This window comes from Lepidochelys olivacea (assembly GCF_965140295.1).
Source record: "Lepidochelys olivacea isolate rLepOli2 genome assembly, chromosome: 22".
NCBI classification, from domain to species: Eukaryota; Metazoa; Chordata; order Testudines; family Cheloniidae; genus Lepidochelys; species Lepidochelys olivacea.
Genome location: NC_140432.1, coordinates 14,427,399 through 14,447,766, shown reverse-complemented (window position 1 = coordinate 14,447,766; position 20,368 = coordinate 14,427,399). Strand labels below are relative to the sequence as shown.

The window sequence follows — 20,368 nt, the reverse complement described above, 5'->3', positions numbered from 1 at the left end:
ACTAACAAATTGATTTGAGGATAAGCTTTCGTGAGCTACAGCTCACTTCGTCGGATGCATCCGATGACGTGAGCTGTAGCTCAGAAAGCTTATGCTCAAATCAATTTGTTAGTCTCTAAGGTGCCACAAGTCCTCCTTTTTTTAACGACAATAAAGTTATTCATGATTTACATGAATGTTAGAGGAGAACCAGGCCCTTTAGAGTTAAGGATTGCCTGACTTTTTGAATATCTGACTTCTCAACTTTAATATGATGCTAATGCTGTCATTGCATTTAATATTAATAAAAGTAGCTTAGATGTTTTACCATATCACAGCAAAAATTTTAATATTCTTTAATATTGTTCTCAGATTTCACGCTTTTTGAATTGCTCCTAAACATCACAGTTAAGATATGTAGCTGACTGATTCTAGGAATGTTGCTATTGCATCTGAAAAATGACATTTTGTTTCACAGATGATTAACGGTTTGAAAGAAGAAAGGCTTTTGTGGGTTTCTTTTCATTTTATTTTAAAACTATTTTTCTTTTCTTTTTTTTTTAGGTTGAGTGAGGTATTTTAATGCATATGGCTACAAATATGCCATTCCTAGAACAGATAGAAAAAGAACAGGTCTTAATCAAATTCATGCATGGTTTGCCACTGATGCTTTATATCTAAAGGGAAGCAAATGTATCAACTTGTTCTTGTAAGGAAAGCATCTGTAAATTGCTATGGTTTGAAGTAAGCCTGCAGTAAAAGGGTTATGGATGGGGCAGTTTTGTCATTACAGGTAAAGCCTGCTTTTCTCAGTGTGTTTGACTGTTCAAATCTCTTTATGAAGATCCAAAATGGGCTATTTAATCACATCTTTATCTAAACCACCTTCTCTTGAGGTCCAGGAAAGGACTGTTTTTCTACTTATCAATCTGTCTCCTGTGACCTAATGCATCTTCTAAAAATCTTCCTTCTGCTCATCCAAACACCTAGAGGCAGTTCAGCCACTAACATGACCAACGGGGGGATTTCTGGCTTCAATGTACACACAAAAATAATATTTCTACATGCATAGCTGATGCTTCCATAGTAGTAGCCATGCCATGTTGTGCTCTTAACCCGTCAGATTTCACAAGCTAAACAGGGCTGGGCCAGGTCAGTAATAAGATGTGGGAATATGCAGGATGCTGCAGGAAATAGCGTTGGCAATTTCAGTAAGCGGTGGTCTCACTTGGAGGTAACACCCTCGTATTCCACTGGGGTCATTGCATTGCTGGAAGTGTTGTCTTTCAGAAGAGAAACAAGGCTTAGCCATTTGTGGGCAATAAAGATCCCACAATGCTTTTCACAAGAGCTCAGATATTAGACCCCCCACCAAATTTCAGCTAGGGTAATTGCATTTGTAACCCCCTTGTGTAGTTTCATTTGGATTCAATATTCTTCTTTACTTTGGGGAGTCCGTGTGGCACCTTATAGACGAACACATTTTATTTGGGCATAATCTTTCATGGGCTAAAACCCACTTCATCTGTCCCATATTGTTCTGAAGGGTTGCTATGTGTTGCCTACTAGCTGCCACAGTCTTCACCTGAGGTGGATGCACTTACTGGTGCGTGAAATGCTTTCTATAGTGACAGAGTTTATGTATGAATATACAAATTGCTTGGAGATCCTTAGAGATGAAAGCCACCATCTTTATTAACTAGCTATATGTATCTAATCTGAACTCTGTTATGTTTTTTATTTATAGAAATCGTTACTTGCTCAGACATTCATTTAAAATGTATCTTGCAGTTTGTCTGAACTTGCGCACCCATGCTCGTTTCCTAGCTTTCATATAAAGGCCCTGATTCAGGAAAGCACATAAACATCTGTGTCATAGAGTGGGATAGGTCTGTATCAAATTATATTATGCAGTATGCATTGAATGCATATCTAAACTTGCCTGAGGCCAACCTATTGAAATGCATTCCAGACAGGTGCCTTACCTGGGAAAAGGGATTGACACCTAGTTGAAGGACTATCACAGGGAAGCCATCAAGGTGGGAATCTGGGGCCATCAACTTTGAATGACTCTCCACCACTGGCTCTCTCCTGTGGAACAATATTTTTTCTACAGAGGGGCCAGCGTGACTTGGGGAGGGAGCTGGAGCATCCCAGTGAAGCGCACAGAGGAGAGGCAGAGGTCTGTCTGGCTAAGAACTGGGTGCTGCTCTGTGAGGGAGGGACTCTGCCTAGACTGAACCTCTTGCAAACCTTGGGCTCACAAGAAAAGGTGAGATCAGTTCAAGTGAGGGGGGCCTCTCAGGACTTCAGCTTTGTTTCTAAGATCTTTAACTCTTGAGTGCTTGAAGAGTTAGGTGTGTGTGGTTAAGAAATCCCTCTGCTAAGCCTGTGTTCCATGCTTTCCTGCCATGTTGTCCCCAAAGGGGCTAACCTAGCAGCTTGGGGTGGCCAAAACTTAGTTGGAGCTCTGGGGAATGTGTGTAAGTGCCTGAGAGGAAGGGTCTTGGGAGGTCTCAGACACTGATTTTGTGCCCTATTTTGTGCCCAGAGCTAGAAATAGTGACTAGACTCTACCTGCACCTAGCTGGCTTAAAAACATATGGGACCCAGTGCCTGGGTCTACTCTGAACAGACTGGGGACCATACAGTGGGATACAGGCCAGGTTGTAACAACCAGCTTAACTTCAAGCATCTATTTAAGTGCATCGCTAAATCAGGGTTATGGTGTACAAAGTTTTGAAATCTTGAGACCTGGTGTCTAGCAGAGACATAACCAGTCCCAGCCCCTGGATTCACGACTTCTGAAATTTTGAGAAGTTCCGCTACAAAATATTGGAATATTGTGGCTCCAGCTGACCTAATCTCTCGGTATCACCAGGCTCTCCAAAAGAACATGCCCCACGGAACATGCTGTCATCCCCGGATACAATGGGGTGAGTTACAGCGTTAAGGAACAAGTTGAAATTTTTGGCATTTCCTAGAGGAGGATGGTTTCAGCTGGAGCCTCAACGCTGGTTGTGATTGAATCCACAATTGTCCAGCCTGTACCACTGATTATTTCAGCATGCATGTTCCCAGGCGTTCACATATGACAGCAGCTTCGACACCACAGGGATGGGTGTTGTGACAAAGTGGGATTTTTTTGTAATATTTGTATGAATCCTAAGTGTCTCTCAGCTTTCCCCCCATATTTTGCATTGCTACCCAGTGGGGGAAACAGGATTAAGTTTGCTCTCAGGGAAGACTAAGAGACATAGGGGTGTGAGGGCCACCTAGCTGTCTGAGCAGACTGAACGGGTCATTTAAAAAAAAAAAACCTGGCCAAGGTGACCCATATCAATGGAAAATCTGAGAAGACATTGGAAAGCCCAGTCACCAGGACATTGCCACTGAGCAACCAATGGCCCAGGGGGAGGACAATTATCCTGACTCTCAGCAAGGAAGCAGAGCAGAGATCCCAGCTCCAGAGCAAAGGACTGAAAGGTATGAGGTAGGAGTATGGCACTTGGCTTCTGGAAGAAGCTGGGAGCTCTCTCATCTGGGAACTGACTCAGGAAGAAAGTCAGAAGCAGAGACAGCCTGAAAATGGAGTTCGCTGGTGAATTGCTGTGGATTGACCAGAATGGACAGTGCTTAAACTTTTATGTCTCTGTGCTAACCTAAGGACATCCAGTGCTGGGTTCCACTTGATTATTAAACCCTACTGTTTTGAGAACCACTGGTTGAGTGTCATTGCAAGTATTGGGGGAGGTGCATTAGTCCCTGGACAGTGTACAAGTCTCTGAGCAGGAGTCCATTTCCGCTGGACAGGCTGAGCAGTGAGGCTGATCCTGAAGGAAGAGTCTGACTCCTTGGGGATCTGGCACATCGAAGGGTTTCCTCCAAGAGACTGTTCCAAAGCTGGGCTTGGGGAGGGGCATAGTATTGGTAACACAGGTGAAGACTGGCCCAGATCTTGGACTGTCAGCAGACCTATACCAATTCATACCACCTGAGAATCTGGCCTGGAGAGTCTAGTGTCTAAACAATATCCATCAGTTGAAGTTCCCAGAGTCTTTTATGCCAGTGGCTGTACTAGCATCTGTGGTTCTCTGGGTCCATTTTCGTCAGTCCAGTTACACCAGGGATGAATGTGGCATTATGTGGACAATTCTGCATCCTCCAAAGGGCTGGTGTCTGAGCACAGAAGACCGGTGTATGTAATAGGCTTAGGAGTCCAGACGTGAGCTACCTGCTGCAGTTTGTCTCCATGGGTAAAGTACCCTGAGATAGGAAGAGTGTTTGGGTTACAAGAGGCGCTCTCCTTACATGGTCTAATCCTCTGCCTCGGGCATCTCCACTTCGTTGCAGTGTTTTTTCTGTAATTCCGGAGTGTGTTTCACTCTGAGAGTGAAAAACTGCCTGTTCTTCCTCTGACAATCCTTGCAACTCAGTTGCTATGACTACTTAACCTATTCTCCCAGTCCTTTTGTTCTTGGCTACTTGAGAGACAAAGGGAAAGTGCTCGCCAAACTTTCTCCTGCATGCATGACAAAAATCCCCCCTAGGACTTTTGACTTATTCAAAAGGCACACAAATAGGAGAGGGAGCCCGTGCCTTCTTCCTAGATGCTGGCAGGTGCCTGATACTCTGCAGAATAGTTGAAGGCGCTCAGCTGTCACCAGGGACTGATGAATGTTTCTAAAGCAGAATGCACAGTTTGCAAATTGCTAATATTCCTATTCAAAAAGGGCTATTCAAGAGGTATAAGTGTCTGCAAATTTCTAAGTACAGAGAAGCAAGTGCCAGATCCATGTGAAGCTGCTGGAGAAAAACATCCACCAAACATCCACTAGACTGAACGGAGTGAACAAAACCAAGAGGAGATGTTTGCATGGCATTTAAACTTCCTGTAAGAACTTAGAAGCCTTACTATGCATCCTGGGAACTGGACGACGTGGTAGTAGAATATTGAGCCTTTCACCTCCAGGTTTTCTGCACAAACCCAGTCCAGGTCATTTGTGACCATCTACTGGACTTGCCTGAACTCACAGACATGGATCCTAAGGCCAGATTGGACCACTATGATCATCTAGTCTGACCTCCTGTAAAACACAGATCATTTGGACTTCTCTGAATTAATTTCCTGTTTGAACTACAGCAAATTTTTTTTTTTTGAAAAATATCCAACCTTGATTTTAAATGGCGAGTGATAGAAAATCCACCATTAACCTTGGTAACTTGTTCCAATGGTAGTTACCCTTACAGTTAAAAATGTGCACCTAATTTCTAGCCTGAATTTGTCCAGCTTTAAGTTCCAGCTGTTGGATCTTTTCTACTAGACTGACAAGTCCTTTATTATCAGATTTTTGTTCCCCATGGGGTACTTATAAACTGTGATCAAGTCACCCCTTGCCCGTTTCTTTGTTAAGCTAAACAGATTGAGTCTTTCACAATAAGGCGTGTGGTCCAATCCTTTAATCGTTCTTGTGGCTCTTTTCTGAATCTTCTCCAATTTATCAACATTCTTCCTGAACGGTGGACTCCGGAACTGGGGGCAGTATTCCAGCAGTGCCAAAGTCACACCAGAGCCAAAGACAGAGGTAAAATAACCTCTCTTCTCCTATTTGAGAGCCTCCTGTTTATACATCCCAGGGTCACATTAGACCATTGACCAAACAGTGGCACACTTGGAGCTCCTGTTCAGCTGGTTATTCACCGGGATCCCCAAATCTTTTTCACAATCACTGCTTCCCAGGATAGAGTCCCTCCATCATATAAGTATGGCTTGCATTCTTTGTTCCTCGATGTATACATTTACATTTGATTATGTTAAAATGTGGATTGTTTGCTTGTGCCCAGCTTAACAAATGATTGTGAGGTTAAGAATTGACTCCATGGAGTACAGACAATTCAAAGTAGTTTTTTTATGTATCTTCTCCAAAAGGAAACAAACACAAACCTGGGAGGGGCAGTGTTGTTGCATCATCCAATAAGTGCCATATAAGTAAGCCTGCAGTCATACCATTTTCAGTTCTTACAACCCAAGCATGGTCAGGCCAGCCCAGTACATGGACGGAGTCCTTAGCAGAACTTCTAGGAGCCGCAGGAAGGGGATTGGCAATTTACTAGGGAGCAGACTGAACTTTTGTGCTGTTGGGGCACTATGGTTTGGAGAGGCAAAGAATTAAATGACTCCTAGAACTGACATCCTAGCCACTTGCCCTCTTTCAGAAAAGTGGGGAGCCAAATTCCAATACAGGCATTGCCCCACATCCTAATTAACCCTTACAGCAGGTTCAATGAAATGTTCTTCACTTCCTGACTTCAGTCTACAAAGAGTTTTTCTGCACTGTCAAACAACTGCTGCTGTCAGTGCAGTGATGTCTAGTTTTGATACGTGACCAAGTCATCGGCAGGACTTAGTATAGAATCCAGGAGTCCTGGCTCCCAGCTTCCTACTCTAACCACTAAGTTATCTACTTTGTAGATTTTAAGACCAGAAAGGACCACTATGATCATCTAGTCTGACCTCCTGCATAACGTTCACCTACTGATTCCTGCATTGAGTCCAATAGCTTGTCAAATGAGAGCGTATCTTCTTTTGGAAGACATCCAATCTGGATTTAAAGACTTTAAGTAAGGGAGAATCCACCGTATCCCTTGGCAAGGCAATGCCAATGATTAATTACCCTCACTGTTTAAAAGAAAACAACGTTGTGCCATTGAATATTTCTAGCTTCAACTTCCAGCCACTGAATCTTGACTAAATCTCACAACTGTTATGAAAGAATCATACCCCAAGACAGACAAGCCACTTGATATCTAAGAGACCACAACTTAGATGCGTGACCTGTTTTTTTAAATCGAGAAGTTCACAAATATTTGGTTCTGAAAACGTTCACAAGATGGTCCTGTAGGGATGGCAGATGACTCTGGTGAACCGATTGGTATCCTCTTTCCTTGGAAGAAACTCACATTCGTGCTGGTGCAGCAAATACAGCTTTGTATTTGTTCACAGGGCTGCTTTGGTCCTGTTGGGGAAGAGGTGGGAGAGTGGTGGCATTCAATCAACCACAGTTTTTCACTTAGCCTGGGCCTGTGATGTCTTTCAGAACAACTCCTCACCCACATTAAATTCAGAATATCCTTCAAGGGGTCTTTGGGGCTCAGAAATGATGAAACTGCTGGTTTAAATCTATGGAGTCTTCACGTAGACAAATTACTCCAGAGGAACAGCCCTAGATGTGTTGGTAGGGTTTGAATTCCACCGAGTTGACACCAATTGGACAGTCTTTGGAGCCCGATCCAGCTCAGTCATGCTACGACTGAAAGCACAAAAGGTTCCTATTAAACTCAGGAGGAGGCTGAGGGGGAGAGAATTCAGCTTCCTGAGTTTTTCAGGGTTCTGTTAATGTAGCAAGCTGGTGGCATGGATCCAGAGTGCTCACTGCCACTGAGCAGAACACATAGTAAAAACAAACCAAGTACAATCATTTAATTCATATTTATTGTTCAGTTCTTCAGAGGATGAGCTAGCAAATTTGTGTCGGTTTGGCTTGTGTCAATGATGCTTTAACCAGGGTAATGTCCTTCTTTTAGTATCTTCCATAAACTTCAGTGAAAGATGTCCTGCAGCAATGCAGGCAGATCCCAAAAGGGTCAGGTCTGAAAAGAGAAATGTCCTGGTTATGGGGCAAAGGGAAGAGGCTTTGCCTGGGGTTGGAGGAAAGCTGGACGCGCACAAGTCCATGGGGCCAGACGAGTTGCATACGAGAGTGCTAAAGGAACTGGCAGCTGTGATTGCAGAGCCATTGGCCATTATCTTTGAAAACTCGTGGCGAACGGGGGAAGTCCCGGATGACTGGAAAAAGGCTAATGTAGTGCCAATCTTTAAAAAAGGGAAGAAGGAGGATCCTGGGAACTACAGGCCAGTCAGCCTCACTTCAGCCCTGGAAAAATCATGGAGCAGGTCCTCAAAGAATCAATCCTGAAGCACTTACATGAGAGGAAAGTGATCAGGAACAGTAAGCATGGATTCACCAAGGGAAGGTCATGCCTGACTAATCTAATCGCCTTCTATGATGAGATTACTGGTTCTGTGGATGAAGGGAAAGCAGTGGATGTATTGTTTCTTGACTTTAGCAAAGCTTTTGACACGGTCTCCCACAGTATTCTTGTCAGCAAGTTAAAGAAATGTGGGCTGGATGAATGCACTATAAGGTGGGTAGAAAGTTGGCTAGATTGTCAGGCTCAATGGGTAGTGATCAATGGCTCCATGTCTAGTTGGCAGCCGGTGTCAAGTGGAGTGCCCCAGGGGTCGGTCCTGGGGCCAGTTTTGTTCAATATCTTCATAAATGATCTGGAGGATGGTGTGGATTGCACTCTCAGCAAATTTGCGGATGATACTAAACTGGGAGGAGTGGTAGATACGCTGGAGGGCAGGGATAGGATACAGAGGGACCTAGACAAATTGGAGAATTGGGCCAAAAGAAATTTGATGAGGTTCAATAAGGATAAGTGCAGGGTCCTGCACTTAGGACGGAAGAACCCAATGCACAGCTACAGACTAGGGACCGAATGGCTAGGCAGCAGCTCTGCGGAAAAGGACCTAGGGGTGACAGTGGATGAGAAGCTGGATATGAGTCAGCAGTGTGCCCTTGTTGCCAAGAAGGCCAATGGCATTTTGGGATGTATAAGTAGGGGCACAGCGAGCAGATCGAGGGACGTGATCATCCCCCTCTATTCGACATTGGTGAGGCCTCATCTGGAGTACTGTGTCCAGTTTTGGTCCCCACACTATAAGAAGGATGTGGATAAATTGGAAAGAGTCCAGCGAAGGGCAACAAAAATGATTAGGGGTCTGGAACACATGACTTATGAGGAGAGGCTGAGGGAACTGGGATTGTTTAGTCTGCAGAAGAGAAGAATGAGGGGGGATTTGATAGCTGCTTTCAACTACCTGCGAGGTGGTTCCAGAGAGGATGGTTCTAGACTATTCTCAGTGGTAGAAGAGGACAGGACAAGGAGTAATGGTCTCAAGTTGCAGTGGGGGAGGTTTAGGTTGGATATTAGGAAAAACTTTTTCACTAGGAGAGTGGTGAAACACTGGAATCCGTTGCCTAAGGAGGTGGTGGAATCTCCTTCCTTAGAAGTTTTTAAGGTCAGGCTTGACAAAGCCCTGGCTGGGATGATTTAATTGGGGATTGGTCCTGCTTTGAGCAGGGGGTTGGACTAGATGACCTCCTGAGGTCCTTCCAACCCTGATATTCTATGATTCTATGATTCCATGGTGGGATAACAGGAAAGCAGGGTTATTGAGGGGGATTCCATGGGATTGGTTTGGGGGGTTTGTTGTGAGCTTTGGGTTTGCTGTGAGCTTTGGACAGGAGACACATGGTGGTGATATGGGCTTTGGGTGGTGGGGATTTCACAAGGTTTGGGATGCTGCATGGTCTGGTGTATAGGGCAGTGGGACTGTGGCACTCCAGGGAACAGGAGATGGGTTGTGGGTCAGGATCTTGACCCCTTAGGAAATACAAGGAACAGGGTGATAATGACTCCATGAAGTCCTGGGTACAAAGGCAGTGGGTTCTGTGTAGTGTGGGGGCATGGATGAATTTGTACTCTCAGCCCCTGGGAATGGGAAAGAAGATACAGTAGGATTTGATAGGTTTCAGAGTAACAGCCGTGTTAGTCTGTATTCGCAAAAAGAAAAGGAGTACTTGTGGCACCTTCGAGACTAACCAATTTATTTGAGCATAAGCTTTCGTGAGCTACAGCTCACTTCATCGGATGCATACTGTGGAAACTGCAGAAGACATTATATACACAGAGACCATGAAACAATACCTCCTCCCACCCCATTCTCCTGCTGGTAACAGCTTATCTAAAGTGATCACTCTCCTTACAATGTGTATGATAATCAAGTTGGGGCATTTCCAGCACAAATCCAGGTTTTCTCACACACACCCCTTTTGAAAAACCACACACACAAACTCACTCTCCTGCTGGTAATAGCTTATCCAAAGTGACCACTCTCCCTACAATGTGCATGATAATCAAGGTGGGCCATTTCCAGCACAAATCTGATGAAGTGAGCTGTAGCTCACGAAAGCTTATGCTCAAATAAATTGGTTAGTCTCTAAGGTGCCACAAGTACTCCTTTTCTTAGTAGGATTTGATACTTACTAAGAATCTGGGATAACCCCTGATTGGCTAACACATTTCCTCTCCTGCTCTCTAATTCTCCATGGTGACCCCAGTGTGCCAGATTCTTCCGAAAGGGGTGGTAGCCGTCCTGGGACCTTCGTCGAGTCCGGCCTCAAGCTCTATTATCAGCAATATCTGCGGGGAGAAAGAGGTGAGTGAAATCCCACCGGTGGGAATATCTCCAGGCTGTCTGAGAGACTGATTGAGCTGCCTTGCAGGGCTCCCATAGCCTGATGGTGGCATTGCATGTCCACAGGGCATTGGGCTGCTAGGTTGTACTGGAGGGGCATCAAATTCAGTCTGTCTGGGACAGGGAGGAAGCCCACTGTTGGGGATTGAAGGGGTGCAGAATAGTTCCCCTGGCCTCTTTTCCCTACTCTAGCACAATCTCATGTCCACTGCAAATTCTCTTCCGAACACATATGACTCAGGGCAATGCAGTGCTGGAGACCCTCAAGCAGAGTTCTACCCCCCACCCTCTCTCTCTCTGTGTCAGGCTCTGGAGGGACTGGGTCCTTTGCTATCTCTGCTGAATGTTACCTGAATGCCCTACGACGCAGCATCTCCCCTCTGATTTATTAACTGCAAATGAGATGATTATTCGCCTCCCTAGTTCTGATCCCATTAGACTTTCTGTCTTTGAGCCGCGAGTGCCTCCTCTGGAGAACCAGCAGGGAAGGTACACTGCTGCCGAGTCACTTTCTCCTTCATAGGGTCCCAGCTGGCGTCTTCTGCTTTTCTGTCGTTCTCTTCCCCCACAGATGTCAGCCAAGGTCTTACTGCTGTTCCTCCACCCATTTCTGCTTCTTACTGCTTCTGCTTCCTCCTCACTGTTGCTCTCCTTCTTCTTCCTCTCCAGGGTCTGGCTGCTGCTTTTCTTCCGCCAGTCCTAGGAAGGCCTCTTGTTGCTTTCCTGTCCGTTGCCCCGCCACGCGCACACAGACCCCCATGTGGGTCTAGCTACTGCTATGTCAGTTTCTTTCTGCCCAGCAGGGCACTTACACAGCCTTGCATCACCCTTGTATCTGAGCGCCTCACAAGCACTAGCGGACTTGATCCTCACAACACCACTGCGAGGCAGGGCAGTGCTATTATCCGCATTTTACCCCTGGGGAAGTGAGACACAGGACAGGTGAAGCGACTTGCCCCAGGTAGCCCTGTGATGTCTGTGGCAGAGCTGAGACTTGACCAGATCTCCTGAGTTCCAGTCCAGTCCCTTATCCACTAGGCCATCCTTCCTCTAACCATCTGTGGGCTGCAGCAAGGTGTACCTGAACTTGTAATTTAGTGCATGGGTCCCATCTTTCCTATTCCCTTCTCTTAACTCCTTGTTCTTCCTCCTCTCTCTCTCACCACATCTCCTTCTGCTTCTCTGCTAGTCTCAGCCCATCTCCCAGTTTCTCCTGCACTTCCCATTCCTCCAGCTTCTCTAGGATCCAGCAAGAACTGCCTCGACAGTTACAGTTGCAAAAGCCAGCACCTGCTTGGCAAACATAACTCAGCACAGAAGCTCCCGGCAGTCATTAGTTTGTGCATGATCCTCCTGGAAGATTATATTCCCTTTCTGTTTGGCGATGTTTCTTCAATACAAACCTTTTTAATCTACATCCAGATTATGTCTCTGATTTAATATTTTATAAACCCTCAACTGCCAGCGTACACTGATCCATCTGTGCTCTGGGGAAAAGAAATGGAGTTCTCTTCTTATAGTTCATCCCTTCATAGCCTGATAACATCTCTCAGCCATTTACTGGACTCTGTCTCTGGTGCCTCCACGGTGTAGGAGCGTCTGAAATGGAACACGGTAAATAGCTTGTATTTGCAAATGACTTGCATTGCTTTATTTCCTTAGAATCAGAGGCATTAGAGCTGGAAAAGATCTGCTAGACCCAACTCCCTCAGCTACTGCAGGATTGTCCTTTCTTTCCTAGTTGCTTGATCCATTGCAGGATTGATCCATTGCACTGCCTCTAGCATCCGCCACTACCCAGGCAAAGACCAATCTGCCGTAACAGATCATCAGGGTTTTTCCTGATATTCATCTTAACTCTGTTCCTCTTTGGTCTCAGCTAGTTGTTTCTAGCTAGACTCCCCGTGTTCTACATGAAGCAATTCTCTTCCCTCTTTTTAGAGGTGGTCCTGAATCAAAACTGGGGTGCTAGGAAGTTCAGATCCAGTCTTATCTGTCTGGTTATTGAACCTAATCCTCTCTGCTGTCATTTACACTGGTAAGAATCAGGAATGACTCGTCGTTATTTGTTTTACAGTAGCACCTAATGGCCTAGCCAAGATCAGGGCCCCATTGTGCCGGGTGCTAAGTACAGTAGTAAGACAGCCTCTGTCCTGAAAAGCTTACAGTCTAACCAGACAAGGCAGGCAAAGGAAGTGCTCTTGTACCGATGGGGAAAGGATGCACGCAGAGGGAAAGTGACTTGCCTGAGGGGGACACAAGGCATCTGTGGCGGAGCAGGTAAATCTCCTGCGTCACAGTCCAATGCTTTAACCTAAAGACCGTCATGGTGAAGTCACTGGCGGTACGCTGGCATAAAGCCACTGGGAAGGAGACAAAAATTAGACCTCCTGTCTCCATCTTGGGCTGACGCAAAGCTGTGGATTGGAGCAACCCTCAGCTTTGTGACTTGGGCCCACCTCTTTGGGGATCGCACCCTGCAGACGTATGTGGTGGGGTCTCGTGTACACCTCGGCCTGCGCATCTCTCTGCCTCATTAATCGTCATTGCCATGAGCCTCAGACTCCATCTGGCTTCAGAGAATGATCAACAAGCCCACACTGTAGATGTCCCATCTACATTAGTTAAAGGAATCTGCCTGTGGCATACAGTCTGTTTCTCTCCCTGTTAATGGAGCCCAGGCTGAGGTCTGCGGAGTGAGATCAAGGCAGATAGCAGCTTATTACTCTTTAACTTTTCTATTACTAACAAAACAGCTTATGCCTCCAATAAAGCAGCCATCACAGCCCACTAACAGCCTTCCCCAAGAGGAGACAGATCAGAGGCGTGGGGTGATAGCTTCTGGAAGCGCCGCTAATGGAAGCAAAGAGGACTTGACATTGCTCTATTGAAGCAGAACCAGATGTTCCCCTTTTTCTGTTCTGTTTCTTCCAAATAATCCATGCTGTTAAAAAACAAACAAACAAATCCTTTCTCTGTCCCGCTGACCCTTATCCTTGCTGGTCTCCCGTCGCTCCCGTTCCATCTGCACCCTGGGCTCCTTGGCCCCGCATTGTCCGTATTCCCTGGCATGCAGCGTCTCAGTGCTACTTCCACTCCCGTTTATGAATGGCAAATGAAATATTAGCTCTGATCCCTTTGGAATAGCCTGTTACTTCTCCGCAGATCAAACAGGGCAAAGCTTTAGGCTGCTGCAGCTGTTTCTCCTTATCCTGAGATTCACCAGCATGGGGTCATCGTGTTCTTCTTTCAGTCTTTCCTAAAGGTTTCAGCGAGGCTCTTACTGCTAGACTTTCTTTAAAGGTCTCAGCCAGGGACTCCCTGGTCCATTTCTCCCCATCACTCCAAGTCAGACACTTCTTGCTGCTGTGACTTTCTCCTTCTCAGGATCCACAAGAGTAAAAACCCATTTAGGGTTCCATCCACAGGTGCTGACTTTTATTTTTAACTCGGGGTGCTTCACCCCGGCTCCACCCCAAGATCCCACCCCCACTCCGTCCCTTCCCCTGAGGCCCTGCCCTCGCTCCACCTCTTCCCACCCCTGCTCAAACCCGTCTCCCAAAGCCCTCATCGCTCCCTGCTCTCCGTCCTCTCGCAAGTGCCTCCTTCAGCCGCCAAACAGTTGATCAGGAGTGCCACTGATCAGCTGTGGCTGGTGGGTGCTGAGCACCCACTTTTTTCCCCCATGGGTGCTCCAGTCCCGGAACACCCACGGAGTTGGCGCCTATGCTTCCATCCATTGTCTCCTCTGTTCAGTAGAATATTCTATGCAGTTTTGCTGGGTTGTCTTTTCTCTCACCTGCTTCCCATGCGGCACTGAGTTGACTGTTTTTTTACTGGAGAAATGCATCTTCTGCAATTGCTCTTCCTCTTGTTCTTTCTGTGTCTTCTGTTCTTTCTCATTTTCCCAGGTCCCTCATTTTAAAGTTGCCCCAGAGGAATTCCTCAAGTTCCAGTTCCAGCGATTCACCACCTTGAACCTCCACCCCAGCAACACCGACATCAGCGTGGCCGTAGCTGGGATCCTGAACTTCTTTAATTGCACCACTGCCTGCCTCATCTGTGCCAAAGCTGAATGTAAGTGGCCATGGCTTGTGTTAACCCCTCCTGCTCCCGCTTGCTTCTCATTTTATCCCCTTCCCACATCCGTTACCTCTCTCTGCTGTGTAAAAATGCCTCTAGGGTCTAGCACTGGTTGGTGAAATCCCACCGGCAAAGCTGGTGTCAATTGCTGGAGGCCTGTGCTTTTCTCTGATTATAGTGGCCTAAAATAATCCATTTTACTAATGACGGGGTCTGTCCTGTCCGGGGCAAGAAGGGAACTTGGTGAAATCAGAGGCGAGTGAGAGGCCTGCAGCTGGAGGTCCACACTTAGAACCAAGTCCAGAAATTTCCAGCAGCAGTTTGTGAGAGATGGGGCTGGGGGGAAGGACATTGGCTGCCTTTTGGTTTCATAGAGAGCGTTTTAGCTGATGGATGGGTTTCCATAATGGAAAAAGCCTGAGGTCAGTTCCTGACAAAGCACGATTTGGAAATGTGTCTTTCTGAGACTTGTGTGCAGTCTGTGACCTAAACTGAGTGCACACTGGATTTCGCTACTGTCCAGCCCGTTCTGTGCAATCCTGGGTGCTGACTTATTCGCTTGCGCATGATTCTGCCACCATGCATGCCCCAGTAACTGCACAGCGGTAAGCCTGCCTGATAACTTCTACGCACATTAGGCCTCCCTCCTCCACTGGTTTTGTGCTCCAGTGTAACCGCCATTGACATCCTGGGATTCATTCCTGATTTAGACTGGAGTCAGCGAGAGGGGAATTGGGCCCCAGGTGTTTTGATGTTAGCACGCAGGTATGTAGATCTGGGTGGTTACTGACGTGCATCTCGGAGCATGAGAGCAGGCCTTATAAATCTGACTTTTGTGTACAATGCGGATGGGCCCATACTAGACCTCTGGGTCTGAACCCACAAACCGGGGGAAGTTCAGATCTGAACTCTGCAGCTTTGGCTCATCTCTACTGCACACAGGTAGACACACTTGTCTACACAAGCTCACACCACCCATTTTTACGCATGCACCGTCCTTTCGCTGCCGTGCCCTCACACGCTTGGGTCTTTCCAGGTCATATCCTTAAGAGTGCAGCTAACCTCACCAGAAGTCAGGACATGACATGGTTAAGGGTTCCCATTAGCACGTGGGTATTTTCTTTTCAAAGTGGAAGCTGGATGCATTAGGGCTAAAGTGTTCCTGTACCAAGGAGCTTGCTGTAGGGGGTGGTGAAGAGGTGCACTGCCCTAATGGGAGCTCCAGGGGGCACTGTGCATCATTTAGCCAGGCACAAGGCCTTCCGGGAGCAGCTGAGTGCCTGCAAAATGTAAGCGAGCAGCCTGGATCTGTCCTTGCATTCAGGAGAGCAATGGGACTTCCAATCTGACCAGCTCCGGCATGGATGCCAAAAGGGTCCTTGTGCCCACTTCCCAAATTGTGCACTCGCTGAGGGCCAGATCCTCAGGTGGTGTAAATCAGCAAAATCACCATTGACTCCAATTTATTCCAGCTGAGGATCTGGCCCAAGGTGTGCAACGACCCTGCGTTGATGTTACTGCCGCAGCCTTACCTCTGGTATTTGTTTACTCTGATTTTTCTGGCTGTACCTTTAACATTGCCGTGAACTTATTTTTCATAACATCGTTTTCATACCTCAGGTGCAGCTTTTCCTTATCTCCACCTCCCCGGCGACACACAGTGTGATGCACACACTCTCGGGAACGCACAGACCCATAACTGGGCGCCTGACTGCACCTGCCCACCCACAAGCTGACACACTCAGGTGCCTCCCACTTCATTCAGTCCCTGGTTAATTTGATCCTTCATTTAACTGGATCGAAGAATCTGAGGAACCAAATGGCTTGTGTTAAATAATTCAACGTCCACCCTTAATTGAATCAATCCAGATAGCTTTAATCAGGGACTGCTGGATAACTCAATTGCTGGCTCCAGGAAGTCACCCTTTAGGGCTAGTGTGACATTTAGCCACAAGCCCTGAGTAGGAGGAGCCCTGCCCAGGCCCAGAGGAGTCCAAGGGTGAAGGTGCTTCATGCAGCTACAACTCCCCCATCCTGCAGGACAGGAATGGACCATAGTCCTGCTCCGTGGGGGGAAGCAGAAGCCAGCACCCCAAGCACAGAGACTGCTATTGGCCACTGTCCTTGAGCAAAGGCATGGGAGAGTAGGGCTTTTTGCATCCCCCTTTCTGGCCGAGCCAGGACCGCACACAATCTGGCCATTAATTGATAAGGAAATTCCATTTTGAGGGACAACGTTGTTTGTTTTGGTGCAATAGCTAGAAACTCGAGCTCAAGGAGCAGAGAGTCTGAGCTGTTTGGTTTAACGCAGGACTGTGTGACAGGACTCCTGGGTTCTGTTCCTAGTCTTGCTGCTGACTCACACTGCAACCTTGCAAAAGTCTTGGCTGTGGGCCAGTTGTCACCTATGCTGGGGTGAACAGAAATTAACTCTCTCTCGCAGTCCATGTTGTTACTGGTTTTGCACCGGCGTGCACTCGGGAGCAGGCTCTGGCCCCGTGACTCCATTTCCCCATCTCGGAGAGGCTGCGAGGGATAATTCGCCCTAACCTGGAAGGCGCTGCGTGTTTTTAGAAAACCCGCTGCAAACAGGACACAACTCCAGCTCCGATCTGTCGTGGCCGGAGATCGCAGTTGCTATCGCAATCTCGACCATGTGTTGTACCAGTTGTGATCTGCACCCTGGCAGTGAGAGGGGAAACAAGGCAAGCTGCTTAATTCAGCCCAAGAACCTGGGGTGGCTCAAAGCAAAGGAGAAGGCTCTATGCCTGGGCCACGCGGACACCTACCAGCGTGTGCATAATTCGTATCAAACCCTATGTGCTCAATACTACCACTGTGCCAAACCATTCTGTGCCAACACAATGGCTGATGCAAACGGCTCGCCCTCGGGGAGCCGCCCAGGGAAGACTGCCTGCAGGTGGCATCTCCCCAGTGGTCCTCTGGGGCCGAGGCATCCCGGTGCTGTCATCCTCTGCGCGGGTCAGGGCTTGTAGCTGAATGCTACAGTGCAGGGAATGAAATGCCTGCATGGATATATGTGCATGCGCAGATCCTGCCTTCTCCAGTAGCCCTTGGTCACAGAGATGGGGAAACACTGATGCAGAAAGTGAGTCAGTGCAGCTCAGGACTCTGGAGTAGAGCTGGTGAATATATTTCAAGGAATAGTTTTTTTAAAAAAAAAAAACATTTTGAGGTCCCCAAACCTATTTTTCGACTCCGGGCTGAAGTTAGCAAAAGGTTGAGTTGCACAAAAAATAGCTTTAAAGTGGAAACGTTTTGTTTCGACCATTTTGTTTCAAATCAACATTTGGCCAATTAAAAATAAAGGGGGGGGTGTGGCGTGTGAAAAAATAGTTGGCTTGAAACAACTCCCCCTGTCCCACACCCAAATCATTTGGAATCAACTTAAAACAAATTTTTTTCAAGTTCTTTTTTAACAACAATTTACAGGGTGTAGGGGGGGGAGAAGGCTTTCCGTCCAAACTGACCGGCATCTTTTCAGCTCAGTCGTTTCAGGCCCTGGATTGAAAATTCCATTATTCACTGTCGTATTCCTGAGTCCCACTCACCGGCTTTAGCCACTAGAGCAGCGATACTCAGATGGTGGTTCGCGAGCCACAAGTTGCTCTTTGCTGTGTCTCCTTGCAGCAGGTGATGTTAAACCATTGGTTAATAATTAAATCACGCAATCGGGAAGCTTTTACTGCATTATTAACCACTTGTAGTTGATAAAATAATAATACTGTATATAAAAACTAAATATTTCCCCTCGTACTGTTTAAATCTGAATCTCTAGTACTATAGTAAACGAAACAATGAATTCACCCTACTGTGGCTCTTTTGGGTCATGTTGATCACTAATTTGGCTCCTGAACCACTGAGGTCTGGGTATCACTGCCCTTCATGAAACTGCCTCTAAGTCCCCAGACACAAGCTCAGAGCGGGTACTGTGCGTGGTTTGGGAGGCATTCCGGCTTTGCCGCTCCCAGATGAGCCTCGATGAATGGCGCAGACTGAGACGACATCTGCTCCTGCCTCTCCACACTTGGTGGTCCTCATTTATGCGCTTCAAAGTTGCCCAGAGGGGTCGACAAATCCTTGCTCATATCTGGCCTGTGAAACAGCCTTCTGAAGTCTCAGTCTGTCAGCGGCAGGCGATCCCCTTTCTCATGTCACTGGAACAAAAAGGAAATCTCTTCATCTTCCCCTCCCCACGCTGAGAGGAGGGGAAGGTGTGAACCAACGTGGCTATGGGCAGGATATATCGTGCTGGGAATGATAATTCTGTTGAGCCAGAGGAGAGGAAATCAGCTGTCTCCGCTGAGCTTCCTCGCCCGCCTCGTGGTGCCTGATCTGGTTTAGAAACTGGCCTGCAGAGCTGTGCCTTCTCACCCAGAGAGTCTCCACCGCTGTCTGCCTGCAGCGACGGAACAGGGTAGGACTCGGGAAAGGCTAGGGTAGGGCGAGCACTAGTGGAGGGTGGTGGGGTGGTAGGGGAGGGATAAAAATGGAAAAACTAATCAAGAGAGACAAAATGAGGGCCTGATATGAATTGCAGTTCCATTTAGCGGCTGTGTTAGGGGATGCTTTCCAATCTGCCTCATTAATGCTTGGCTGAGACACACGGCCTGCGGAATTAAGGAGCAGGATCTAATTTTATTTTGTGGGGCTGAAATTAGACATAAACTAGAACATTCCAGCGTGTCCTGCTGGCTTTTCTTTCTCTCTTGGGGAATTTCTGCACATTGTGGGGGGCAGAGCCTGGTGTAAATCGACCGCGCTCCCTGGGCTCCACTCCCCACCCTTGGGCTGCCCATCAGAGTATGAGGTGGAGCAATAAAAAATGACTCCCCCTAAGGCATTCCCAGGGCGGGCAGCTGGGGAGGTGCTGCTCCATGTTGTGGACAGATTGTAAGTGCACAATCCAGCTGCTTGTGCAAGAGAATCCTATTCTGCAGCGCTTTGCACAGAGCGTCTGCTACCGACGCCTGCCCCAGTGTTTGAGCTGGAGGAGGGGCCCCTGCCTCCTCCACCTCCATATGTGTTCATTCACCTGGGACACGGAGCTGAGAACCCCAACGTGAGCTCTGCGCCCGCCTGCCAGGAGACCTGCAACCTCCCCACCGTCATTACTCAAGATGGAGCCCGATCGTGACAGTGTACCATGCAGGAGGCTCCCCTGAGTAACGTCTCCACAGCTGGCCTTCCACATCTTTAACTAGCTTGCAATAAGGCAGGCTTCCTCCTCCCCCTGTTTCCCCCCCACCCCCAGCCCCCGCTCCCCCAGGACTTGCAGTTCTGCTGTATTTGATATTGATCCGGGCAGATGCATTCTGAGTGAGGCTAATGCGTTCCTGGAGTTCACAGCGAGGAAGAGCGGAAGTCATTTGATTTAGTCTGATGTGCAGCTCAGGCCTGTCTCTCTGCAGACAGGAGAAGCTGGCTTTAACCCATCATGCGCCAGCATCCTGCACTATGGAGTCCTTATTTTGGGTTATCATAGTGCATGGAGGCCCCGGCTGAAATTGGGGCCTCATTGTGCGAGGCACTGTGCAAAGACGGAGTGAGAGGCAGGCCTTGCCCCAAAGAGTTCACAGGCGAGAGAGCGAGAATGAGAAACCAAGACACAGAGCAGTGAAATGACTCACTCTAGGCCACCCAGCAAGTGCCGGGAGTAGACAGCTTCTCTCCTCACTGCTGGGCCAGTGCCCTTTCCGCCAGCCCGCACTGCCTCCCGTCATTGTGTGATTAGCCTTGCCACTGAAGCCGGCACGGAGGGGTGTGGAATTCTCATAACCTACAGCTGCTCCTTGCAGGAAGAGTTTAAATGTTTCCTGGTGGTCTTGGTGTTGTGCTGTATATACCCAGTGACTGTTAGTCTGTAAATAGCCAGTGCCTTCCCATTAGAGTCCTCCTGCT

General features: G+C 47.6%; 1 protein-coding gene across 4 annotated transcripts in view; it reads left to right on the top strand.

The window, feature by feature from the left end:
• GRIK4 (glutamate ionotropic receptor kainate type subunit 4) overlaps window positions 1-20,368 on the top strand; it is a 303,965-nt gene that overhangs the window by 185,317 nt on the left and 98,280 nt on the right. For all 4 annotated transcript variants that reach the window (XM_084611846.1, XM_084611848.1, XM_084611845.1 and 1 more), the window contains 2 exons: window positions 10,227-10,324; window positions 14,275-14,440. In XM_084611846.1, the coding sequence (XP_084467972.1) occupies window positions 10,227-10,324; window positions 14,275-14,440 (264 nt within the window). The remainder of the gene's footprint in view (window positions 1-10,226; window positions 10,325-14,274; window positions 14,441-20,368) is intronic.